The sequence below is a fragment of the Excalfactoria chinensis genome, chromosome 8 (assembly GCF_039878825.1).
Source record: "Excalfactoria chinensis isolate bCotChi1 chromosome 8, bCotChi1.hap2, whole genome shotgun sequence".
NCBI classification, from domain to species: domain Eukaryota; kingdom Metazoa; phylum Chordata; class Aves; order Galliformes; family Phasianidae; genus Excalfactoria; species Excalfactoria chinensis.
The window spans coordinates 25670664-25687480 of record NC_092832.1 but is presented as its reverse complement, the minus strand read 5'-3'; the positions used below and the strand labels follow the sequence as shown (position 1 = coordinate 25687480).

The window sequence follows — 16817 nt, the reverse complement described above, 5'->3', positions numbered from 1 at the left end:
CACTAAATACTTGCTAGAAAGTGTGTGAAATTACATGAGACACACAGGCTTACCCAGCATCTTACTATGGCTCAGGACAAGCTTTGTACAACACTTCTAACCCACCAAGAACCCTGGTATGCCTGCTATGTTGGACTATGCTGCTACACAGTGATTCCAAATTAGCACAGCTCCTTCCAGCAAGGACAACGGGAAAAAACACAGCTAAAAACAGCTCATCAGCAAAAGAATTTAAAGCTGATTTGTCCATAAGAAGTTTCAAGTGTTTAAATAGAGAAAAATCTTCACTATTGAAAAGATAATTAATCATACAGGAACAAGCAGATTTTTTCAGATGGAAATAGCAACTTTCAAACCAAAGTCTTCTGTGAGACTTTGAAGACAGGACTAGAAATATCAGTGATTACCCACAGGGACACAGACCAGTAATCCACTAATAGCAAATCGTTCCAACTCTGAGATGCCCCTACTGCAGCACAGTATGACTACTTTGTGAATTCATGTTCAAAGCTAAAAAGGAGCTACGTATTTAAGCACTGATGCTTTTCTGTATTCCACCCACCAGTTTATGGCACCAATAGATGAAAAAGGCCTGAAAAAGATTAGGTTCCTCTTTAACCTCCAAACGCTATAGAACGGAACACACTGGAGTCCTAGAGATTAAAGGCGGCACATTGCAAGAGGATGAGTGCTTGTGAGATTAGAAATATTGATAACAAAACCAAGAAAAGGGGATTGTAACTGCTTCATTGTAAGTATTATCCATGGGTATGAAAGCAAAGCTTCAACATCTTGATTTCTGGGAGGGATATGGGAAAGCTTGGGGGGGAGGGGGATAACTGAGTCTCATAGCATCTATATCTGACATACAGTCCTACAAAGAACTTTCAGAGATAAGAGTGCCTTCTCAGTTACACAGCAAACACAAAATTACTGAGTAGGATCAAATGAAAAGCTCGCCATATTTGTTGTTGGCATGTTAAAACAGCACAGAGCAAAAGGTACTGCCCACACTAATTCTGTCTCTGCTTCTCCCCCCACCAAAGGTGCACCCGATCTACAGAGGTCAACTCAGTTCCCAGAAGAAAGGCATCCAGGGAAATACTTTGGCCATTAAAGCAACCTGGCTGAGAATGACAAATTTTTCCCTTGCTCCAGTGATTAAAACCAATCCACTGCTTTATATCAAACAGGTTTCCTTCTTTCTTTCTTTATTTTTAAATCTGCTGTAGAAGTTACTGTAATAGCTTCATAATTAGCAGGCCAGCAGCAGACCGCTTGGTCATTTCCTTGTTTTACACAGCAATAGGAAACATGGGAGACCTACCTGATTTAATTACCTTGTAACGCAATTTTACTGTGTTTCAGACAGCCTCACATTAAGGATATCATCTGTGTGCATGTTATTATTTCTCTATTTCCACTGAAAAAGGAGAATCAGTTTGCCTCCCCATGGAGCAAGATAAGCAACTCCAGAAAAATGCCAATATAAAGCACCATGGGAGAACCACCAGGGGAGCCTAAACCCTGTCTTGCATTTGGCAGAAATTTGGCAAAAACTACTTGAATCATAATATTTCAATAAAGCACTTCAAGTTGCACTGCAAATTTCATTCAGGCTTATCATACTGTTATAACACATTATTATATCACTTGATTTAGTAAAACTTGGGTGTAGCTTTACATGGAATAAATACCTTTTCGCTCTTGTTTTCTTTGTTTGCATCCTGATCTTTGCTGACTTTGATTCCCTTAGGATGTATGGCAGAAACCACCTGTAAAACAATATATATTACATACACTAGAAAGGCCTGTTATAACTGCAAGACACCTGAAAGTTAGGTAATAACAAGAATAAAGACACCCAGCACACTCTGCACTCTTCTGCCGTTTCTTAGAGAGGCATTAAGAGGTTTCTTGCCTTCACTTTGAAGATGAGGAGACGTCTATATCTACTGAAATTTAACTTGCTGCTGAAGGATGACTTCGGGTTTTTTTGGTGACCCATTTTACATGGAGCTGCTGGTGCCAATCTGGCTATTTTTAATCATTTCATATTTTGTTCATTTGGATAACTGAGTGTATTTTTACAAATTAGAATACACAGGGCCAGATGCAATTTCACAGATGGGAGAACTGAATTAATATCTAGTCAATGAATTGACATTTACTTGATTTACATCAGAGAAACAAGGTTTTGAATCAAGCCAGGTAAGCAAGGATGTAGTCTATGAGCAGAAACTGACAGAGAGGACAGGGACACAGATTATTAGATCTTGCCAAAAGAAATTTAGCCAAGTTTAAAATAAGATGCATGCAACAGATGTGTTAAATTTTGGAATAAAAAACAGAAATAAACTCACTTTCGGTACGTTAGACAAACTCTGAACTACAAACACAACAGGGTTTCCTGCATTCTTGATAGCTTCTACTGCTTCTTCGTGTGTGGCATTTTGGAGATCTATCCCAGAAACCTACCAAATATCAATTGTTTTTATTAGATAGTTTGTTATTTGCACTGCACCTTTTTAAAGAGGTAATATACATTCACAGAAGATTAGTTTATATGAGGAAGGTTCCAAAAGCTGTCCATAAATTATTTTGGAAGGATTTTTCTGGGACAGTTTAAGGAAAAGCATATTGCTTAGCATTCACAATAAAGACAGCCGTGTGTTTTGTCAAACAACTGTTCTGTTACAAAAAAACAAGAACAGGACTGTCAGAGAATAGTCGGTATATTAACGCTTTCAGATTTTACCTGTTTCTAAACTCAAACTGTTTTGAAACATGTTTCCAAACATCACATGCAACCCTAAAGTACATACAGGAATGCCATTTCTGGCTTTCATCTCTGGCTGGGCTGATTTTTACTCATTTATCCCTGCATCCCAAGGTGACAGCGCCATTCTCACCTCAGGCACTTGCCAAAATCAGCCATTTCCTTTAAGCGGTAACTAACCAGACCACTAACAAACACAAAATTAACACATATATATATATCTCAGTGAACTCTTCTATACATCATAACATACACCTAGAAGTTATAGCAAGTTATAAATTACTATTTCTTATTCATTCATGTAAGTCTTTTTATTTTCTTTCATTTCTCAGGGCCCGTCTTTTCTTAAATATACAGGAGAATGTTAAACGATCTCCACAGTTAAACCTTTAAAAAAGAAAAGACAGCAGGGGAATTCTTTTGGTTTTCAAAACATAGCCATCAATACTTCACAAAGTGGTGGCTGTATTTTGTTCCATCCATCCATCCTTCCAAAGCTGAGTCAAACTTTATTTCTTCAAATGAAAAGGTAGGTTTGTCTGCATTTACCTCAAGTATTTTATCTCCAGTTTTTAAAGCTCTTGTTCTTCCTGCTGGGCTGTCTTCCAAAACTTGTTTGATAAAGATCCCTTTAAGTTCCTCTCCATTCTTCAGGCGCTTTATGACAGTGTGTCCACCGACAATGCTTATTCCAAGAGACACATGAGGATCTCTGAAGATCTCAACACTGAAAAACATACACGCAGAAGTTTAACAGCTTGAAACAGTTTTTAAACTATTAAACACAAAGCCTTAAATAAATGTAAGCTTTTGGTCTTTCAAGACCATCTAACAGAGTGAAGGGATGAAGCCAGAAGCCTATGAATGCTCACAACAGACCTGGCTTTTTAACCTCAGTTATCTTCACTCCTCTAAAAGCAATAAAAGTGATTGCCAGTCCAGGCCTACTGCCCTCCCAATAGCAAAAAGTCTTGGTAAAACAGATAGGTCCTCAAGTAAACAAAGTCAGTTGTTTTGCAGCTTGATTAAATTGTTTGGAAATGGCAAAAAACGCAAATGGTGTGCTAGAAATGATAAAACAGTAAACAGGTTTAATGCACCTTGCTGGCTTCTATGCGTCAGATGCATCTTAACCAGCTTAAGCAGAATTGTTTTAATCATTTTGTATGTAGGACCATAAAAACAGTTCTCCTAAAAGTGTCAGCAGCATAACAAGTACGTGGCTTGAGTTGGCTTGGCAATTCCAATCACACCACAGAATTGAGCAGAAAACCCATGAGAAAAGAGACAGAAGCACTGTGCACATTGTTCACACCTAACAGTTACTAAACAAACACAAATCTGTAGGCCATCATCAACATACTGAGGTTTTCCAAGTCAGTTATACAACCAGAAAGTACAGTTCTGTTGAACAGCGTTAAAAACACACTGTATCTAAGAAAGCCTAAGGTACAAAAGTACCTTAAGTTACGGGGAGATGATGAGAGAGAGAAAAGAAGAAATAATCAGGCTCACAAAATAAAGACAGAACACATATGAGAAGAAATGATGCAACTTTATGAACATACGTCCGAGGTGGTCCCCAGTGGCTGAAGTTTGGAGTTTCTTCACCTTCTCCTTCTTCTCTTTCAGGTAATTCACTAATTGGGGGCACAGAGAGGGGAAGAATAAGAAAAATATTAATAAAAAGGTATCGACCATGCCAGATCACAATTCTTTGCATATTTGCTATCTGGCAGTGAGACAGCAACACGTTCTCAAACAGTGGAGTTTAAATCAAACGTGCAGTCAAAAGACTAGGCAGGAATTTTCGTATTTAGGTTTAAATGTATCTAAGGAATGCAGCAGGATGAAATATGATGGACTGGCCAAATGTACAAGCTGCTGTCATATACACATCTCCACCGCTGTACCTTACTCAAAATGACTATTTAAGCAGACATTTGTACTTTCTGATAAATATGCCGTGACTCTTATGGAGGGATACAAACATGGTAAAGCCAATCTAGCTTACCAGAAAGCCAGTTGTGTTGCAACTGGGAGAACAGGTCCTTTGTGTTCCATTAAAACGCCCCAGAACGGGGTGTTAATTAAACTTTTATAATACGTATGACTCATCTATTCGCAGAATAGGAATGGAAATATCAAACCGCAGGCCCCTCACAGCAAGGCTCAAGCAGTACATCCTTGCACACATTTTCTGTAGACCCTGAGAGCTGCAAAATGCTACTCCTACGTTGCAAAAAGGAAGTAGGATGTCGTAATGGGGAAATAATCCCCTCACCATATTGCTGAGCAGCTTTCAGACTGAGGGAAGTTACCGATTAATTAGAGAAGCACTGAGAATTTGAGCCAACAGACCATGAAAGCTGATCCTCTACCTGTTCACCCAAAAGTGGTAAGATGTGTAGGAGAATTTATGGTAGTGGCAACTACCTGTAACCAGTGCCAGCTCAAGGTCTGTCATCACTGTGGCAAGATTATACTTTGTGCACAGACACGAGGGCCACAGCTGAACTCTGGAAGGGAAGGAAAAAAGGAAAACAAAAACCAAGAGGACAAAGCTGTGATAAAGAGCTAAGGGGAGAACTCTTTAAGAGGTAATGACCAGCGTTGCCAGTAAAGGCTACATCCTTCTTTCTGGGCATGTCCACTCTTGTGGCTCTCACCTCACTGTGGGGCAGAAGTGATATAGGAGGGCCAGTATTCAGGAGATGAAACATGGAAGTAAGAATTCAGTAAGACTGTAAGGCAAATATTCAGCTCCTTGGATGAAAGCCATCCCCAGTGTACATCTCAGAGCTTCCCACAGCTTTCAACAATAAGTCAGGTAAAGCAAGAAAAAAGTTATGAGTATTAATAAAAAAATCATCTGAAAATGGAAATCTTTCTCCATACCTGTACAAAACTGTTCTAGGCTGAGCTGAGGTGGTAATTCTCACAGATTTTTCATTCTTGGAAAACATATAATCCTCCCCTTCTTCTTCCTTTTCAACACCTTCTAGGTCAACAGTGAGACCAGGTACTTCAGAGTCCATCTGAAGCTTTGTACCTGATGAAGTAAAGGCTCAGATGTAAACTTTTGCTTCCTCTGTCTCTGCATCTACCTATCACCTTTGGAAATAAACCCCCCAGCACAACCGTGTTCCAGATGTGAATGGTGAGAGATGATCAAGAAGCTCAGAGATACAGAATAGTTATTTGTGAAGGAAATTTAAAGCATGCTGATTTATTTCTCTTTAATAGCACCTTGCCTCTGACCTGCAGTCACGTAATAAGAGAAAATGCCAAATCTTATTGGAATCGAGACATGCTTAGCTACAACTCACATGGCATATGTTTCTCACAAAAACATGATTAGAAGTACTGAATCCATCCTTCATGCAAGGAGAGCTGTACAAAGCCCTGATCCTGCATGGATGACTGATGTCATTTCAGTGCCATAAATATCAACACTAATTAAATCACTAGAGCTCCTTGCTAGAGTCATTAGTCTGCCATTTTGGTTAACAGAGCGTCTGTTGTACAAGATGCAGGTGACAAAGAATGGAAAGAACCCCCTTCTCCCAGTAAATGAGCACTATCACAAGAAAGCTGATAAACTATTTCACTGATAACATACCAAATTCTAATCACTTACTTAGGAGGGGGATTAGGGTTAGGGTTAGCTCTCACACACAGGGACAACAATCTCACTGCCCTGAGACAGTATGGAAACTGGAAAGTTTCACATCTGATTTAAAGCCAGACATCATTGGAAATGCACATGAAGCTGACAGAGAAAATAAAGTAGACCATGCATGGAGTTAAATTTATAAGTATGAAGTTACAATACATAAAGAAAAATGAAAAATAGGAAAAACTTCTCACAAACCTAAATCCATTTTGTTTCTTGATCCTGACTGGGTAGCTCCACCGTCCAGTAGGCCTTTTTGGTAGTCACCGTGTGCCGTGGTTCCAGAAGATTGTGAAGTCCTATTAGCATTTTCTTCATACTTCAGAGAGGAGAAAAAAGTGACGTTAGAAAGCAACAGTATCAACTTATATAGAAGTATCTGACATGAATGTTAATTTTACATCAAACATTCACATTTTCTCAGCTACATAACTATCTATTCACATAATGGACAACAACACTACTGTAAGTACCCAAAGCTGCACTACCATCTGGTTCTAGGAGCTGAGATTAAAAATAATGAGGAAAAGAGGGAGTTCATTTCACTGACATTGCTGCTGGAGGCCCCGTCATGACCTGACTTTGGTTATTACTGAAACATATCAAATAAGTAGAACTTGCAGCAAAGAAGGCAGTCCAGATATCACAGATGGGAAGGAGGACAGAAGTATAGGATAGCTACAAATACAACAACCAGAGGATGTACCTCAACCCAAGCAAATGTACAATCACCATGTAACAAAACAGAGCCTTCCAAAACATACTAAAAGATAGACCAGTGACCATTAGAGGTGATCAGATCTCAGCTAGTAATTAAAACGCAAGACACACTGATTACAGGATTTAGGTCTGGAATTTGCCTCGAGGAATACAGGTCCCTACCATCGGGGTACAGCACTGAGACACACACAGCATTACTTACCATCTGCTCCCTATTGAACGTATATTCCAGGGGCTGCTTTGGACTTAAGTTAGCACTGGATCTTAAGTCTTGTATTTTAGCTGTCTTAAGTTGTTCTGCCCATTCTGTATTCAGGTTCTTCTCTGACAATGCTTCCTGTCTGTCTGATGAGCTATATTTCAGGAAGTCTACATCTTCTTCATACTCATCCACCAACATTTTCCTTTCTTCATCCCCTTCTTCCGTTCTGGGCTTCCAGAATTCACACATCTCCCAGGACTCCTTCTCATATCCATTGTCATTTTGAGAAAGCTGAAATGACCTTCCCAAGTCCAAAATCGGTTCATCGACAGCTTCTTCTTTAAAAGGTGTTTCATCTCTGAAACCCTGCATAAAGCATTACAGCAATATAGATTTTTCATTATGTTTCTTGCTAGGTCTTAAAACTATGTTTTATATTAGATCACATTAAAATTACCTCCTGATTTTTAAAGTGAAAATCTTCTACCCTTTGCATTTTTCTCAAAGAAAGTGCACTCTCTGACTTACGATATTAATAGCAAAAGTAACCACTGCAATTCCCTTTAAATATAAAGAAATTCCATTTGGACAGTTCAGATATTGCTGCAGCCATTCAGAATAACTACTATGGACTGAAGTGAGGAATGAGGATTTTAAAACTATACCAAAAAAAAAAAAACTACAGGAAAAAAAAAACCAAACACATCCAAATCCAACTAAAATATCTTTGTAACCCACATTTACTGCTATTGCTCTATCTATACATTTCTTATAGTACAATAGCACCAGTTAAATGAAACTCAGTCTGAGTTCAAACCACAGAGCAAGGTACAACAAAACCAAAAAGACGTTCAAGCCTTCCCTCCTCTGGACCCCAACATCCTGAAAGATGTTGCTCAACAGTTCTTTCTCTGGGATTTGTCACATGCCTCCCCAGTTTCCAATGCTTTGTGTTTCTCCTAAATTGAATGAGGTGCAATTCATCAGCTCACGGAGCGAGGCTGACTGCAGATACAGACTGCACGGACATCCCTGAGGTTTTACACCTTACAGAGCTATCAGAAAGCTTGCCATGGGCTGAAAGCTTTTCCTCTCTTTACTTTCGGCCACTGAGTATGTATGCCCAAACTTGGTTTTCAGGGCACCAAGATCCTGAACACAAATCAATCTGCAGATTGAGGGGTCCCAAATCAAAATGTTTTCCCTTCTGCTTCCTGCCTCTTCCCAGGCTCCCCACGGTACTTCACTATTTCTGACCCTGTTTTGTTAGAAAAAGCCCCGACACTGCCAAAAAGTGCTCACAGTTCAAATGAGTGTCAGGAGAAAAAGCAAGAGACAGACAAGCGCAGAAGGTTATTCCTTATGCAGTAATACGAGCTGGCATGAAGACATCGCATTAGCAATCTAGAAGTTACCCCATTTTTCATAGGCATTAAATGTTCCTTTTTGCCCTGAGAACCTCAATCTCACAAAATATCACATCTGAAGAGATTCTAATTCTCTTCATTGCTTCTTCAATTCATTTCACTCCTGCTTCATCATTCTCCCAGCGCTGCAGTCTTCTAAGAGCCACCAACTTCATCGTAATATTAAACAGTTCACTCAGAAAAACCACACAGCGATTTGTATTGCCATCTCCTGATACAGCACTTAGGTATGTATAATCACAGACTGCTGCACTGCAGTAGCAGACTCTACCAATGGAATAGGGAATACCACAAGCACGACAATAAAGTCTACTGGTGTAGCATATAAAACGTTCAAGTTTCTTTTTTTTTTTCTTCCCTGAAGACAGCTTTGTCAGCACTATGTTAGAAATAAGAACTCAGGGCACCCTGACACACTGCTCTCACCTATTACATGAACCGATAAGGTAACAAATAATGGCAGTTTTATACCACCTTTCTATGCTACTATCAGTTCTGTTATACGTAAAGTAAAACAAAATGCAAGCAATGGTATTTGCCTGTGTTTTGTGCAAACTGACCATTACAGTTTCTATATTCAGTAGGAGTAAGATAAAAAAAACCCTGTGTAAAAGCAGGTAATAGCATTAGCTTTATTTAGGAAGTAGGAAAAAAAAAAAATCTGAGCTGGCAGAGGACTAATTGCTCTGCCAGGAACCCTTCCTGTGCACCTGGTAAACAATAAACTCATTTTGCATCGTGAAAATTGGTAAGTAATACATCCAAGCCAATTCCTACACAGTACACGCCTACACCTGCCCCACAGTAGCGCTCCTTTTGGTGGTCCTGAATATAAAAAGAATGCACTTATCAATGTGAATTAATTCACATTTGTGAAGTATTCGAGAACTAATAAAAATTCAGAGATCTTTCACTCCAGCCAAGTCAGTCCTGCAATACAATTGCCTATTACCTTGGCATCTGAGCTCCTCTTGCTATCTGTAGTGTCACATCCCACCCCAATAATGTTATTACTCACAAAATGAAAAAGAACTGAAGAAGAGACTAAAGAAATTACTCCAGGCCACACAGGAAAGTCTGCAAAGACAAACAGCTCTCAAACTTCCCTTATACACCAGACTACTACTTTGTTTCCATCCATTAGAACGCAGAATATTCTGTTCCACACCTTAACTTCTTTGCAAAGCTGAACCAATGACTTATGACTTAATAAATGGTGCAGCATCCCTATTTCATAACCAAGATAACACAGGGTATCTTAATGAGTTAGTAAAATTGATCAGACAGTCCAGGAACTGCATTGGCAACTGCATGCTTGGTATTCATAATACAATTAGTACACCAACAGCCATTAGAATCCATTTTACAGGGAATCCATCCTGGAGTGTAACTTATACTGAAATTTTACCTAAAGTATATTTTATCTTCTGACTGTAAAATGTTATTTCCTGTTCCTATAAATTTCAGCTGAACCAAAGGAATAAATAAATACCTGTGGTGCTTCAAGGATTAGTGAGAAATTGCTATTATCTCTTGGTTCTGGAGATCCGAGGCTGGTTTTTGTGTTGCTCGTATCCGTACTATGCATGTTCTTCTCCTCTTTGTTTTCTCCCTACGCAAAGTGATCAAAATGAGAGGTGAGGAAAACAACATCAACAAAGAACCTAAAAGATCACATTTTTTCAACTAAATGGAAGAGGGAGAAACAGCCACTGGAAAAGGAGGTGGAAAAAAGTTACAGAAAGATAAAAGTCACAAATGGATTGGGTAGAGAAAATAGCCTTTAATCTTTTTAGTTATTAGTATATATATGCATATAGTTTCAAAAATGCATAGGGAAGATGAACACAAGCATTTGAAGAGCATCTTAATAGCCTTCCTACATTCTATTTTAACACTCTGCTACCATTTTGAATTACAAGCACATTCTATCAGATGGTGCTTTGCTTCAATTCATCGCGCCTGCTTGTCCTTGAAAAGCAACACCGCAGCCTTCTCAAGTCAACTCTTACCTGTTCCTAAGGCCAAATTCCAGAAAAAAAAATTCTACTTGAATTTACACTCTTGACTTCAAACACAGCACAGAATGAGAGAGAAGAAAATCTAAGCGCTTACCACCAAGGGTTTGCAGATTCCAAGAGAAACTCTTCCTGGGGGCACAGATTTCAACACCTCTACTGCCTCTGTTAAAGTTGTGCTGTCTAAATACTTCTCATTTACAAACACCAAGCGATCACCGGGTAGAAGCTCACCACCACGTTCAGCTACTCCACCTGCCACCAAAGAGCTGATCACGATGGCTGTTCGCGTTGGGTCCAAGGGATCCTGAAAAAGAATCCCCAGAAAGGTGGTGATTATTTTGAACATATGAGGAGGAGTTAAGCACGTTCCTCATCTCACACAACCAAACTGAAGCTTGCTAACACCTACAAAAAGAACTGTCTACTAATACGGCCACAGCTTGCAGTTTACAAGAAGACAGGTTTGCAGCAGCAAGGTATTCTGTCCCTTGCTTAATCCATTAAGAAATTATAAATTCTAAAGCTGACTGATGCCCTGCTTGCCCTCTTCTCACATGCAGAGAAACAGCCAGGCCAACCTGGAAATAGAAAGACAACACTGGCACTCAGCCACAGCCCTCTGTCCAGTCTGTTCTGTGTTAGCGTTACATAAAGCAACCATCCTGCTTGCAATTCAAGAGCTTCATAGCAGCTAAATTTGTCTAAAAAAAAAAAAAAAATATATATATATATATATATATAAATATCACTGCAAGATTAGAAATTTAATTAAAGTTATTAAAGAATTAAAGTCACAACATCCAAGAAGCAGCACTGTGCATTTCTAAACCACTGCACTATTTCTGCTTCGTGAAAGCTGCAGACAACTTACAGAGAACAATTTATGTGTGAAGCTTCCCTGAGAACAGAGGGTCAGCACCAGAAGAGTAACCAAAATCATTAACAAAGACACAGAACCTTGCAACGATGAATACGGAGAAATGAGAAGTGGGCAATACTATACATGTTGGAGAAACCATAAACTGATGCAAAGGTACCACTTTTCATATGTTGTTTTTTTTTAAACCTCTGCATTGTGTCAGATGCCATTTCTAGAATACATTCTGCCATTTAAAAATCCATTCTTAATCCAATGAAATCACCCGAAGAAATTATATTGTGGCAGGAAAACACAGATTTTTCTTTAATTTTTATTTTTTAATTAGAAGCCCTTTGTCTCCCCTTTGCTAAGTGCTCATAAAGTTCAGAAATGATCCTTGCAAGCACTGAGCCTTCAAAAGCATAATCATGTACTACTCTTTCCCCTCAGGACTTGCTTCTTATTCAGGGCATGGGAGGGATCCAAAAAGGCAAAATTCAAGTCACAAAGACCACCACGAATTTGCAGCTCAGCGTTAATTTGAAAACAGGTCTGTTTTTCTCTTTTATATAACTCCACGCTGCTTTCCAAGTGAACATTTTTTTTTTTTTAAAGGTATGTACAAACATATGAGGCAATGAATGTAATGCCTGCAAATTGGCTGAAATTAGAGAAGTGAAATTAGAGTTCGGCAGGAAGAGCCATGCAGAAACTGAATTCAAGTAATATAGTAATAACTGGTAATAACTCTCCCCTGCTCCACTGCTTAATCCCCCCATTTTATAATCTTCACAAGCACTAGGTGTCCGCACGGTAGGAAGAGGCTTCCTTGCTGGTATCATGTCTCAATAATCAAGCCCAGCAACCTCCTTCTGCTGCACAATGGTGTTCTGCCTACTGAACAAGTGCCAGGACGCATGGGCTGCCCGACTGCTTGTGTTCAGACCTGCCTCGCGCAACACAGAGTGGAGAGGATTTCATTCGGTTCAAACACCAAGCTATGCATATTCTGTGCGCACTTTGGGAGTTACTTGAAAAAGAAAATGATAACAACAAAAAAGAAAAATGCCAGTAGTCCAGAACAGTTCAAAGGTTAATAGAAGATTAAAAACATTATAAAAAGATTTGCTTTTAAGAGATTTAGATTTTGAAAATGTAAAGTTCCTGCTGCCCTGTGTGTGCGCAGCCAGCTTTACCTGCCATTCCCAACCATCCTGATGACAGCTGAGCACAGAACAAACACCCCATTTAACACAGGCTTTCAAAATGTTTTGGATTTGGGGGGTTTCCTTCAATGCAAAACAAATATAACCTTTTAGACTTCTTTGCCAAATCAGGACCATGTTAAGACAGCCATTTTTAAGCAAGGAGAACTGCTTACATTAGGAAGGGCTTTGCTAATAGAACTAACCCAGCAAGTTTATTTTTTATCACGGGCTCATCTTGCCATGCATGGCAAGCAAGGTTTGTGCCGGTTCCCTAAATGGGTGAATGCGCTCTCAGCAAAACTACACCTTAGCTGACATGACAGCTTTCACACGATGACTTTTGCTGGCTTAGCTATATTGATTTAAAAAACAATAATAATAATTGAACAAAACAAAACCAGCACTCATCTTCACTGATGCAGATAAGCTGACAAAATATTTGCGAGTGAATGACTGGTCCAGTAATTATGGCACTGACTGAGAATGTGGGAGAACCAGGTTCAGATCCTGTTCTGTCTGATCCAAAGTTTTCTTTTCTTTTGGTTCCCGACCAGAATCACTTGAACAGCACATGGGAATCTCACCAGCAGCTTCTCCTATGCAGATACTCAAGGTCAGTGGCCTAACCACCACATTTCTGATGACAAACGGTCCTGCTTTCACCTAAACTTTCACTGAAATCAAAACATTTTGGCACTAGTCAAATCAGTACGTTTTGGTAGATTTAGTTTAGCTGAAGAAGTGTTCCGACCGGCTCTAATCCTCCTGTTAAAATGAAAAATGACAGAGTTCCTGCAAATGCGCACAGTTCCCACGCAGCAATGTTCTGAGAGCAGCACGGTTATCAGCACTGCTTTGTAACACCTCATGTGCAGGAACATAGGCCATACATCAGAACAAAAAGCAGCAGAAGAAATCTTTCGAAAGGGGGCTGTATTAAAAATCGTTAATCAGGTGAACACAAAGCAAGGGTTATAATCACACTGCTGCTTTCAAGCAGAGGGAGCTATTGTACAGGAAGAGAAGAGCGACGTAAACTGCACAGTGACAGGGTTAAGTCTGTAATGTGGGCACTGCCATAAAAACCCCAAATGTTTGTTACCAGGACTGTGAATCACAACGCTATTGCCACAAGAAACGTAACAAAAGCCACATGTGAAGACAGACATACTCTGTTGGAAGGTGTAATCTTTTATACGTATTCTTTATAACTTCAGGGTGACTACAACTGTGGATTGCACCACGCTTTTCTTACCAAAACAAAGGAGCAGTGTTTTTCTGCAAACTTAGCATTACCATTTAAACTCAAGCCCAAATGCACTTAAAGAACAACACCTGCTAACACAAGACAGCAAACACTGAGCTCACATCTTGTAAACAGTGAGCGCACTGCAGTGCTGGCAGCAAGCTGAAAAACAGATTCTTTCTTTCCATACTAACTGTGAGAGGGAAGTTCACTTGCAGAGAGCCTTGCCAGGCTCTGGGGCCACCTCCACGCTAACAGAGCAGCCAGAGCAATTCGAGGTCACAGAGCAACACTGACTGCACACATTTACCAAAGGCTTCTGGTTCATTTCACCTGGCTTATGGCAAGCCAGATAATAGCAATTTTCAGTCACCAGCAGCCAGGTCTGTGTTTCAGTCTGCTTACAGGCTTGGATGTTGTTATAGGCTGGGAAGGAACCCCCAACCCAACCTCAGAGCTGAGATGTTGCTGTAACGGTACATTGCTGGAATACACAAGCAGCACAATGTCAACAATTTAAGCAGGTTTTAACTTTCCACACACACTTCTGCATTAGAACAACTATGGAATGAGTACATGGCATTCCCGAGTAGGCTGGTCATCTTAGAATGGGCATAAACCAGGATGGGAATGTGTAGAGAGGAACTTTTAACTTCTGTTTACTGCACAAAAGAATCAATATTTGTAAACAATGAGGAAAAGGAATCAGACTGGTACTTAAAGCTATCAAGAGACAAAGCCTCCTCGCTCTAAGGCACCAACACAAACCTTTTTAGAAGTAAAAAATATATAATAATAATAAAATCAATCATGTGTTAAAAAAAAAGAATATTTACCACTTGAATTAACACTGAAAGCTGAGCATTGCTGTGCAGAGCAGCAGCCCAAGCAAGGCCTCCATGTAGCCCTCTAAGGAACTGGGATGCTGTAGCTGTCGCTCTCCTGAGCCAATCACAAAGTATATGAACTTGTTTAAAATAGTCACAATTCTTTCATACTTAGCACGCCATATATTTAACTACACCGAACCGTAGTTCTTCCCTTCCCCCTACCACTCCTCATCAAAATCCACAAACGTTTCCTGGAGTCCAGGTGTCAAATTTTTCCCTTCCTTCTCAGAGCCTCATTTGTTCTGGATCCGTTTAGCAGTGCTCAGAGTCAGGCAGGGGCTGCAGCCACCACTGGGATCCCTGCATTCAAGGTTGCACGGAGCCTTTTAAAAACCTGAGTTCTGAAATCTGTTAGGAGCCCCAGGAGCACCGAGTTAACAGAGCCCTGTGTGCAACGCTGTTGGGGTGTGTAACTTCACGTGGCTTTGAGCGAGGGGCTGAGCACAAGCATTGAGGGTTCACACTCAAGCTACTAAACAGCTCCTTGAGAAACACAACTGGAAACATAACCAGCGCAGATCACCTCTGTCCATCTTACTGGAAAATGGAAATGCTGAGAAGGGGCTGTCAGCATCCCTGCGAGCGCTGAGCTTCCCACAGCAGGCCCCAGAGGGCAGCACAGGCCCGGCCCACAGCCCACCCTCAGGCTGCAGCTCGGAGCCCCTCGGCCCGCAGGCGATGTGCTGGGGCTCTGCTGGGTGCAAGCGGCTACCGCATTGCTGGGGTCTGGTTGATGTTTTCCTGCTTTAAAGGCTCCTATGGAAATGCAAGGCAAAGCTGCGGGTGACTGACATTTACTGCACAGAGTCACTCTCACTCACTTGCAAGCTATATTAGTTTTGGCATCATTTAAGATCTAAATTCAGCTAGCCCGACTTCCTAGAATGTTTTAGCTTTCTTCGAGCAACAAACTGCCTGCTGCCACACAAACACTGCTCTGAAAACACACATCAAAAATAGCATGGCAAAGAATCCCAAAAGAAACAGTTTGAAACTTTTTTCCCTGTACCAATTTTGATTTATCTGAACAATTTTACAAGTGCCAATTTGTATACTTGCGAGGGAGCCAAAACAAACACATGTTAGAGCTCAGAGGTCAGAGCAGCTCAGCTTCATTACATTTTGCATGGGACCACTTCCAGGTCTAACATACATATACATATTTAAAACCCTCCAGTCTGCAGTCTCACTCCATCTCTGAGTGAGATACCAGACTGAGAGCTTCCCAAACACAGCACTGCAGCATACTGTACCAGGAGCACACAAACATCAACAAGCAAAAGGACCAGGCAAACGCCTTCGTGTTCATCTTACTGTTTAGGTAAAGCAAAGGCAGAACAGTGCACAAAGTCATTTACGTGTATGCTCAGTGTTGTGACACCATTCCTGATACTCATCCATGCTCACACTTGGTGCAGTGTGGCTTGCTGCCTTTGCAGAGCTGTACTCTGCATGAGTACCAACTGCAGGGTACAAGAGGGAAGAAAGAACAAAATCACTTCCCTTTCAAAGCCATTAAGCACTGCCATACCGAACAGAGGAGAGATGGAACCAATGATGTACGAAATCCAATTCCCTCCCTCAGGTGGCATCAAGGAGACTTCAGGTCCAAACCTCATCACTACCAGCAGAGTTACAGGTGTTGGTCTTAAGAACTGCCAAAGGTACTCTAAGGCCTAAAAAGCCTTCCCTGAGAAAGTACTCTGTTATTGTTAGATCCACTGTTCTTCAAGTTATTCAAGGTACCGTGGGCAGGCAGACAAATGTAAAGCATTTAAGACTCCTTTCT

General features: G+C 40.4%; 1 protein-coding gene across 6 annotated transcripts in view; it reads right to left on the bottom strand.

The window, feature by feature from the left end:
• The window catches only part of PATJ (PATJ crumbs cell polarity complex component), a 136608-nt gene that overhangs the window by 76104 nt on the left and 43687 nt on the right, over nt 1-16817 (bottom strand). For all 6 annotated transcript variants that reach the window (XM_072343695.1, XM_072343698.1, XM_072343696.1 and 3 more), the window contains exons 18-26: nt 10920-11129; nt 10297-10416; nt 7378-7743; nt 6654-6774; nt 5678-5831; nt 4348-4419; nt 3329-3506; nt 2364-2474; nt 1698-1775 (exon numbers count right to left, since the gene is read on the bottom strand). In XM_072343695.1, coding sequence (XP_072199796.1) covers nt 1698-1775; nt 2364-2474; nt 3329-3506; nt 4348-4419; nt 5678-5831; nt 6654-6774; nt 7378-7743; nt 10297-10416; nt 10920-11129 — 1410 coding nt within the window. The remainder of the gene's footprint in view (nt 1-1697; nt 1776-2363; nt 2475-3328; nt 3507-4347; nt 4420-5677; nt 5832-6653; nt 6775-7377; nt 7744-10296; nt 10417-10919; nt 11130-16817) is intronic.